The 9,851-nt window shown below is 48.1% G+C and overlaps 1 protein-coding gene across 2 annotated transcripts in view; it reads left to right on the plus strand.

Annotated features, from left to right (window-relative positions):
* ZBTB8B (zinc finger and BTB domain containing 8B) overlaps positions 1 to 6,942 on the plus strand; it is a 7,835-nt gene extending 893 nt beyond the window's left edge. For both annotated transcript variants that reach the window (XM_027701306.1, XM_027701307.1), the window contains exons 2-4: positions 195 to 1,130; positions 3,629 to 3,807; positions 5,328 to 6,942. In XM_027701306.1, the coding sequence (XP_027557107.1) occupies positions 197 to 1,130; positions 3,629 to 3,807; positions 5,328 to 5,642 (1,428 nt within the window). In that variant the 5' untranslated portion in view covers positions 195 to 196 and the 3' untranslated portion in view covers positions 5,643 to 6,942. The remainder of the gene's footprint in view (positions 1 to 194; positions 1,131 to 3,628; positions 3,808 to 5,327) is intronic.
* Positions 6,943 to 9,851: the final 2,909 nt, after the last annotated feature.

The raw sequence follows: 9,851 nt of genomic DNA on the forward strand, positions 1-9,851 counted from the left end.
GTGTGTCCCCCCTGTTCCTCGTGTGTCCCTCTTGTGTCTCCTGTCCTCAGTGTCCCTCTTGTCCAAGATGTGTCCCCCTGTCCCCAGTGTCCTCCCTTGTCCCTGGTGTCCCCTGTCCCCCGTGTGTCCCCGGTGTCCCGTCGGGGGTCCCCGCGCGTCCCGGTGCTGACGGTGCCCCGTGTTTCCCGGCACAGCCATGGAGGTGCAGTCCTACTACACCAAACTGCTGGGGGAGCTGAACGAGCAGCGCAAGCGGGACTTCTTCTGCGACTGCAGCATCATCGTGGAGGGCCGGATCTTCAAGGCGCACAAGAACATCCTGTTCGCCAACAGCGGCTACTTCCGAGCGCTGCTCATCCACTACATCCAGGACAGCGGCCGCCACAGCACCGCCTCCCTCGACATCGTCACCTCCGAGGCCTTCTCCGTCATCCTGGACTTCCTGTACTCCGGGAAGCTCGACCTGTGCGGGGAGAACGTGATCGAGGTGATGTCGGCCGCCAGCTACCTGCAGATGACCGACGTGGTCAACTTCTGCAAGGCCTACATCAGGTCCTCCTTGGACATCTGCAGGAAGATCGAGCGGGAGGCGGCTTTCTACCAGGCGGACAGCGGGAGCTCCGCCAGGGAGGGCACGTCCCTCGGCCCCCGGGGGCAGTGCCCCGGGCCCGGCTCGTCCCTGCAGGACAAGGAAGGGCTTTCGGGTTGCCAGCGGGACCCCCTGTGCGGGGACTGCAGCAGCTGCCACCCCCTGGAGCTGGTGGTGCGGGACCCCCTGGGCGGCGACTCCCAGGACGGGGTGAACTCCTCCTCGCTGCCCAGGGGGGTGGAACCCAAGGTGGAGTTCGACCCCGACGACGACGGGGAGGTGGAGGTGGGCGAGAGGCTGCCCCAGTATCCCGCCCCGCTGTCCCTGGAGCACATGGAGGAGGGGCAGCCCGTGGACCTGGCCTGCAACAACTACCACATGAAGCAGTTCCTGGAGGCCCTGCTGCGCAACAGCTCGGCCCAGAGGAAGGAGGACGTGGTGCAGCACTTTGTGAGGGGGTTTGAGGGCAGGACGGAGGACGCAGGGGTGGCCATGAGCTCCATGGTGGACATTCACAGCGACTGGTATGGTGAGGACACAGGTGAGAGGACCCTGGGGGGGTGCAGGATGAGGAAACCGCTCAGTTGTGCCCAGACTTCTCTCGTTGCTGTTGTTCTTGCTCAGGAATGTGTCGGTGAATGTTGTGGCACAGTGAAATAAACTCTTGTTGTGGACTTCCAAAGCGGCTGTACTTGTTTGTTCAGTGCAGCCCGTGGGAGGTGAGTATCCCCAAGAGCTTTACAGCCCCTCTGGAACAGAAACTGGAGCTGAGTGTGGGTGATTCTGCTCTAAATAAACAAACTCGCTCGAGACCTCTTTGAGTGGCAGGTGAATTTTTAAAGAGAATTTTTCTCTTGTGATGGTCATAAGGAGCAATCCAGGAGTAGCTGAGCTGCCACAAGAGGGATCTGCTGCAGGACCTGGCACAGCAGAAGGAGCTCATCCCACTGGAGCTCCTGCCAGCACATCTGCTGGGTGATGGTCTCTTCGCTCCTGCTTTGAACTTCAGAGGGCAGAAATCAGGTTAATCCAATACTGAGGGACACCTACAAGTCCTTTAAAAGCTTTAAACTCTGTGGTGCTGCATAAAGATGAGACTTTTTAGAGGCAAACTCACTTTTCAGCTGTTGGTCACCGAGGTTCCACTGCTGCCTGTGTTGGAATGTCTCAGGAATATCTCCCGGGAGCAGTGTCAGGGACCTGAAGAAGAAGAAACTCATGTCCATATGCATTTCCCCTGAAGTGGACAATAAAGATTTGGGCATTTTATCTGTTTTTTTGATAATTGCCTTGCCCAAACAGCCCTGTGAAGACGGGAGAGTGGCTCTGGCAAACTGCAGGTGCCACAAACAGTGAGGATGTGGCAAATGCCACAGGGCTGGCACTGGGTGCTCTGCCATACCCAGCAAGTTTGTGCTCACGTCATCTCCAGCTCAAGCCTGCCTCTGTGATCCTAAAGCCAATAAAACAGACCTGTTCTCTCACTGCTTTAAAACAGGGAGCTGATAAAATCACAAAATCCAGTTTTACTGTCCCCAGAAGCTCTCAGGGCTGTCACAGATCACGCCTGTAAATTTTTGACGTGTAGCAAGGCAGGAGCATCAAACACACAAACTTCTCTTCTCTTTTTCCTCTCTTAAAATCTCCCAACTGTTTAATAAATCATTAAAAAGGGAGATGCTTCCAGAATTTGATGGAGAACACCAGGTGTCCTGGCAGTGGAGTAGAAGTGTTAGTGGTAGATGTGCTTTAAGTGGGAGTGAGGGAAAGGAAACCAAGCCCTGCATTCCTTGTGTTTCCCTGCTAAAACAGGACATCACAAGCATTGAGGAGAATGGGAGTTTCTCTTCCCAGCTTTCAGTGGTGCTGCTGCCTCAGCATTTTCACAAGACACCAGGAATGAGAAATACAAAGTCCTGACACAGGAATGGTGCACTCAGGCTGGCACAGGAGATGAATATTACTTTTATTTTTGAGTGTCCACGTCTGTTCTTGTCATCCTGGTCCCCTTCACAGCAGGTAGAGGGTAAACAGGCACCTCTAGAGAGCCTGGAAGCAAGTCAGGACTAAGAACTGGGTTTGGTTTTTGTTTTTAATGGAGCTTTAAGTGCCCAGCAGGGATTAGCAATACCTTGTGAAGGTCCAGAATTGGGTGAGGTGGCTCTCACTCACATGCCATTAATATTAGACACACCTTTTTTGATAGTGGGTTGGACAAACCTTAATAAAGGGATGTTCTGCAACCTCAGCTGCTTGTGGAAGAGCTCAAGGCCCTGAATCAGTGCCTGAAACAGGGAAAACTAATCCTTTAGCATCACATCTCCACCCTTCTGCTGGAAGGGAAGCTCACTCCTGGCTGATGCTGACAAACCTGGCAATACTCACGTTGGTGTAAAATGTGACCTTCAAGTTTAATCCTCTTTTTGCAGCTGACCTCATAAATTGGGTATCACCCGTACTTTGATTTTAGGAACAGTGAAATATCATCAGCAAATGTACTGGAGTCCTTTATCTCGTTGTTATTCCCAACAGGAAGGCTGAAGTGAATGGCAGGAGAAACAAGGGTTGATGTTTTGAGATGGGTTCCCCACATTTAAATATAAGATCACACGGGGCACAGTGCAGTGTTCCTACCTGCAATTTGTGTTAAAAGATTTTAGCTTCTGATGCTGTTTAATGCTAATGGTTTAATAATAATAATAAAAAAAAAAGGAAGTAGGAAACTTTCTGTGGCTGAGACGGAGCAGAGACCCCCCTGCACTAAGAGCAGGTTTGGGGCACTTAAAGGCTTCTTATAATAAAATGAGTGTTTTCCTGTTGTGGGTAAGGCTCATTTCCAAGGCATTTGGGCACCTGCAGCTGCACCAATGTCTGCAATTGCACAGGCTGAGGGAATTCCAGGTAAGCCCAGCCCAGGGACAGGGGAGTTGCAGTTCCCTCGGCTCTGATTTGCAGGGAGCAGGACGGGAACCCACCACAGTGGTGCTTCCCCTGCCTGACCCGCTGCTCTGTGTGTGTTTTTGTTTTTCCCCCCCAAAGGTGACGTGCTGGTCGTGCCAATCAAGCTGCACAAGTGCCCCTTCTGCCCCTACACGGCCAAGCAGAAGGGGATCCTGAAGAGGCACATCCGCTCCCACACCGGGGAGAGGCCCTACCCCTGTGAGACCTGCGGGAAGCGCTTCACCCGCCAGGAGCACCTCCGGAGCCACGCCCTGAGCGTGAGTTTGGTCCCGTTTCCGTCGGGAAATTCATCGTGGAAGTTGTTTTTTCCAGTCACATTTCCCAAAATACATCACATGAAACGGCTGTTGCTGATGCGAGGCAGGTTCAGGAGAGTTTATCTGTTGTTAGGTTGAGTTTGGTCCTGTGTCCGCCGGGAAATTCATGGTGGAAGTTGTTTTTTCCAGTCACATTTCCCGAAATACATCGGATGAAACAGCTGTTGCCGATGCCAGGCAGGCCTAGGAGAGTTTAGCTATTGTCAGGTTGAGTTTGGTCCTGTGTCTGCCGGGAAATTCATCGTGGAAGTTGGGTTTTTTTGGCATTTTCCAGTCGCATTTCCCGAAATACATCAGATGAAACGGCCCTTGCCGATGCAAGGCAGGCTTTGGAGAGTTTAGCTGTTGTTAGGTTGAGTTTGGTCCTGTTTCCATCGGGAAATTCATGGTGGAAGTTTTTTCCAGTCACATTTCCCAAAATACATCAGATGAAACAGCCCTTGCTGATGCAAGGCAGGTTTAGGAGAGTTTAGCTGTTGTCAGGTTTCTATTAATAAGTTTAAGCCACTGGTATTTGCTTCAATAACTTGGTTCATTAGGTGTTTGATATTTGGTCCGTTAGATCAGATACATGTTGGAATTCTCCCCTGTGAGGGTGAGGAGGCCCTGGCACTTTACTGTGAGAAGTAAAAGTGAATCTTGCTGCCTGAACTTTGAGAGAAGGCAAATTTTCTGTTGGGAAGGGGAGGAAAATATGGTTGAAACCCACCCCTTTGGGCCCTTACCTCCTTTCTCACTGTCATAGTGTGAGGCATCAAACTGGGCATCGTCGTTGGGCAGCTGCACACTCGCTGTGACCAGGTGATTTTGCTCATCTGAGGGTACTGAAATCTCTGCCTTCAGGTCTGCAGGGGAGAGGAACAAAGCAGGGGTCACAAACGTTGGGCTGATTGCAACAACATTTTTTTATTACACCTTCTGACAGATTAAGGATCTTTAAATTTATGGTTGTTTTCCCGTCCCAATTAAAAACCTGAGGAGGAAATCACTTATCACAGCTCAAGATGTCCCACAAGAAAGATGGAGAGGGACTTTTTACAGGAGCATGGAGTGCCAGGACAAGGGGGAATGGCTTCACACTGACAGGAGCAGATTTAGATGGGATATTGGGAAGAAATCCTTCCCTGGGAGGGTGGGGAGGCCCTGGCACAGGTTGCCCAGAGAAGCTGTGGCTGCCCCTGGATCCCTGGAAGTGTCCAAGGCCAGGTTGGAGCAACGTGGTCTAGTGGAAGGTGTCCCTGCCCATGGCAGAGGGTGGAACTGGATGAACTTAAGGTCCTTCCCAACCCAAACCATGCTGTGATCCCATGATTCTTAGGTACCCCAAACCTTCGTGTCTGGAAACGTGGGATCCCCCACGTCGCCGCTTCCCCGCTCGGGGAATATTTCCAAACCAGCAGGTTGCCTTTTTTTTTTTTTTTCTTTTTTCCCAGCTTGTCTCCCTTTTTTTTCCCCTGCAGGTTCACCGCTCCAACAAGCCCATCATCTGCAAGGGCTGCAGGAGGACCTTCACCAACAGCCTGTCCCCGGGGCTGCGGCGCTTCGGGCTCTGCGACAGCTGCACGTGCGTCACCACCACCCACGAGGACTCCGTGCCCATCAACCTCAGCCTGGTGGAAACGGCCTCTGAGGGCCAGGAGAAGGGAGATGCTGACAGTGACTGGCCCATCTATGTGGAATCTGGAGAGGAGAACGACCCGGCCGACGAGGAGGAGGAGGGGGATGACAAGCAGGAGATCCACAGGAGTTTGTCGGACAGGGAAGTGCTGATGTAGCAGTGGGAGGGGAGAGGGAGCACTGGGAGCCTCCCCCTGGCAGCAACAGAAAACTGCACATTTGCCCCCAGTTAGTGACACTGTGCTGGTTTTTATTCCTTTTTTTTTTTTTTTTAATAGAACAGTGGGGAGAATCGGAATTTTTAACGCTTTTTAAGTTTTCAGTGCTGTGCACCAGAAATCTGTGAAGAATCTCCTGTCTGGGGTTCACAGAGCTTGGACTTGAGCAATTTCTCTGCCTCTCTGGTTTTGATTTTGCAGGTGGGACATCTCTGTGTTGTTTTGATAACAGGTTTTCTTCAAACAGTGCTGTTGTGGTCCTCAATCCCTGACCTGAAAGGGGCACCACCTTCTCTCTGAAGATGACATGAAATGTAGTTTACATCTGAAGATGACATGAAATATAGTTTACATCTGAAGATGACATGAAATGTAGTTTACATCTCTTACCTTGGGACTTTTTTTAAACTGTGATCCTTCTGTGTTAGGACAGTATTACCTAAACTGTATAAACCAGGAGTGTTTGCTTGGACTGGGTTTGACCCGGAAACCAGGGCAGAAAAACCAGGATAACAAAAATATGCTGCTGCTGAAAGGATGGACAGTAAGAATAGTTGTATTTCACATGTCCTTAATTGCAGGAATTTGGAGATCAAGTTTCTCTTCCCGAATTTTTACTGCATCTTCCTCTCTCAAGAGCTCGGGCTGCAGATCTTCAGATGTGTCTTTAATGTCACTTAGACATCACTAGTCTTGGCTTGAGAAATATTAAGCAAATTATGGTGTCTGGTGGCCTGGACTCTTGGTTTAGACTAAGTGAAATGCCCAAATTCTCTTCAGCTTTTTACACCAGGAGTTCCTTGGGAATTCTGACACTGACAGATTAAAAAGTAGATCCACAGCTGGTGTGGCTGAGGAGCAGTGAAGTATCAAGATCTGCTGTAACAGAGCTCTGAACACCCTTTTTGAACCCCTTTCTTTCTCTTTTACTATAATTTCTTTTAGAATTTGGGGATTCTTCTCATGGTTTATGTTGCTGTGTGAATTTACCTGAGTATTTATTTATTTTTAAAAAAAAAAACAACCTCCACTGTGAACCTCCTGTTTCTTTGCTGGGGTAGCTCAAGGTTTTCAAAGGAGGTGAGATTTGTCACCTTTTCAGTAGCAAGTTGATATAAGCTATCAAAAAATCAGGCTGGGAAGCTTTGGAAGAAAACACACCACCTGTTTGCTTAGGGGTGACCTCCTGTTCCCTAAGGAAGGGACAAAACTGAAATATACTGTGAAATAAGACTGTTAATGCTTCTTTACTCTGCTGTTCATAAGTGTTTCATGAGAAGGCAAATTTTGTGAGTCTTTCTAGATGGAGCAAAGGCTGGACCAGAAGTCTGCAGACAGATTTGGCTGACAAAGGATGAGCAGTTCCTCCCACTTAAGGCAGTATTTCTTGAGGTTTTTGGTGTAAAGGCTTCGCTCTTGGCAAACCTAAAAAAAACCAAGAGCCCTCTGATTTAACCAGTCCTTTTTTTTTCCCTGCATGGTTTTCTTTTCCGTGTTGAAAAAGAACAATTGAGCTTCATCCTGAGTGAAACAGCCCCATCACAACGTCGGGATTTACTTGTGAGAGGTGATTCTGCCCTCACAAGGGTTCACTTGCCTTGAGGAAAGAAGAAACAAGGTTCTTTTTAAACAAGTCACTTCACTGGCGGTTGCTGAAAAGAGCAGAAGATGAAGAGGCTTGTTTTGAAGTCCAAGTTCTTGATGAGTGTCACCTTTGCAAGATCCCACCACCACGTGCTGCTTTTATTTTTCTGTCCCTCAATTTGCAAAAGTTTCAGTTGTCCCTGTTCCAGTTTGAGTTTGTAGCAGCTGAGCAGTATCACAGTGACACATCATCACTGGGGCAAGACCTTTACAAAATTCACTGCTCCACACCCTTTTTGAGCCCATCTGAATTTAAACCATCAAAGGGACAACTTATGTAGGTGCCAGACCTGGAGCTGAGCTCCTCTGTGGTTTTGGGGTCCTTAGTGCTCTTAAAAATCTGAGCCTGAGGTGGGCTTGTAAATCTTGCTGGAATATTTGAAAATGCCACCTCCAGCCTCCCAGGGCTTGTCTTTTGGGACTTCTGGGCCTCTGCTTGATTTTTTGGTGAGTCCCTCCAACATCAGAGGGGTGTTTGTTTGGTATCTGCTTGTCTGATGAAGGAGGGACTCGTGCATGTGAGAGCACCTGAAAGAGGGAGGATCTGGGTTTGTTGGGAGACTCGCTCGCTGATGGAATATAAATAGGGATCCAAGATGACATTTAGAGACCAGACATCCCCATTTCTGGTCATGAAGGTGCCACCTCTTTGTAAATACTGGTAGAAGCCACTAGACATGGAATATCAGCCCAGCCTGGCTCTGGCTGCTTGTGGGAAGATGCAGCTCCTGGCTGAGCCCGTGGGGACACTCAGAGCAGGGAAAACCAACCTCTTGGGAAGTCTGAGTGTTGCAACTTTTCCTTCAACCTGCTGTTCTTTGGTCTTAGAGATTGTTCTTGTGTGTCTTGTGCCTAGAGAATGGAGCTGTGAGGGGTGAGGGGAGGGGGGGGTTGGCCGTGCACATTCCACGTGGAAAGTCACCACCAAACTCGTGTTTCCTGTTGGAATTGTCATGTTGTGCTGCTTTGTTTCCTATGGAGTCCTTCAGCCTTTGTAGTAGAAGAGGATGTAGTTTACCCACATTCTTGTGACCTGGGGGAGGGGGGGGTGTTCATGTAAATCTGTTTTTCTCGTGCTCTCCACTTAGTTTTTTGGGTGTTTTTCCCTGAAATCTTCCCTTGTAGATCCAGCCTCTTACAAGCTTTGAGAAAATGATGTGGCTGTTTTTGAAAATGGTGCTCGATGAAGAATCAAAAATAATGTTTTTAGGAAAGTTATTTCTAATGCAATCTCTTTCTCAAAGGTTTTTAAAGGCCGTGCAGAACGACATATCTTCAAGTCTTAGCTTGATGTACTTGACTTTGTTTAGGAATGTACATTTTAATGTATTTTTGCACATAATTGCACTGTATTTCACTGGAGGAATACATGCTGCACTGGTATTTGTAGCTCATTTAACCTCTTGGTGCAAGCCCTTGTAAATCTTCCAAATGTGGTCATTTGATTTCCTGATGTTTTGTAAGACAGTTTCATAACTGAAGTCCTTTAGTCCAGTTACAATGACAGATTCTTATAAACTGAACCTTATTTGTAGAAGTGACTGAACTATATTTGTGGATCTTGGAGCATTCTGGAGTTTTTTTGATTGTCTAGAAAATAAAACTCTCTGAGAGGGTTGCTTTGATTTTTTTACCATTCAGATGTTGACTGAGTAAACCAGGGAGTGTCCAGATTAAGGCTCAGTTTCTTGAATTAAAATTAATTCAGTTTCTTGAATTAAAATTAAAAAATAACTATCTCCACTTAATTAATCCAATTAAAAAATGGGTATATCCATTCCTGGGGACAGACAGTTTGCAAGAAGAATCAGGTAGGAAAGGACTAAAAGGATCCTGTCCACTTGAACCCCAGCCAAGTGGGTTTTTTAGAAAATCTTTTGTATTATGAACACTGACTTGGCTTTCCAAAGTCTTTGTAGTTTTATACTAATTGAACTTTTTAAACTCTCTAAAGCTTTTCATTTTTCATGCTGGGAAGCAGCCACTGACCCGAGCTGGGAGGAAAAAGCACGTGGGGATGGAGGCAACAGACTCCCAAATATTCTTTCCAGATAATTTTGAATTATACTGGAAAATCCACAAACAAAACTGTATTTCCCTGTTGATTTAGAATATCCTGAGTTAGTGAAAACTATAACAACCCTTTCACTGTTTTCATTCAGAGAGTAAATATAAATCTCGTGGCAAGCACACAGGTTTTCCATCTTTTTCCACGGAAGGTGTGAGGTGCTGCAGCACTCGGGGGGAATGAGGGCCACAGGTTTGTCTCCATCCTTGGTGAAAATGAGTTTTGGTGGGGGAAGAAAAGCAGGAAAGCAGAGCAGGGCAGCCAAGGGCCATCAGAGGGTGAGCAAAGAACCCTCTTCGATGATCTGGGGAGGAGGTTGTTTCAGCAAGAAGAACGTTGGGTTTTTTAGAGTCATTTGTAAATTGTTCTCTGAAAGAGAGACCTGTGAGGGTGGGGAGGCCCTGGCACAGGTTGCCCAGAGAAGCTGTGGCTGCCCC

The sequence above is a fragment of the Neopelma chrysocephalum genome, unplaced genomic scaffold, assembly GCF_003984885.1.
Source record: "Neopelma chrysocephalum unplaced genomic scaffold, ASM398488v2 Primary Assembly neopelma1_155, whole genome shotgun sequence".
Lineage (NCBI taxonomy): Eukaryota > Metazoa > Chordata > Aves > Passeriformes > Pipridae > Neopelma > Neopelma chrysocephalum.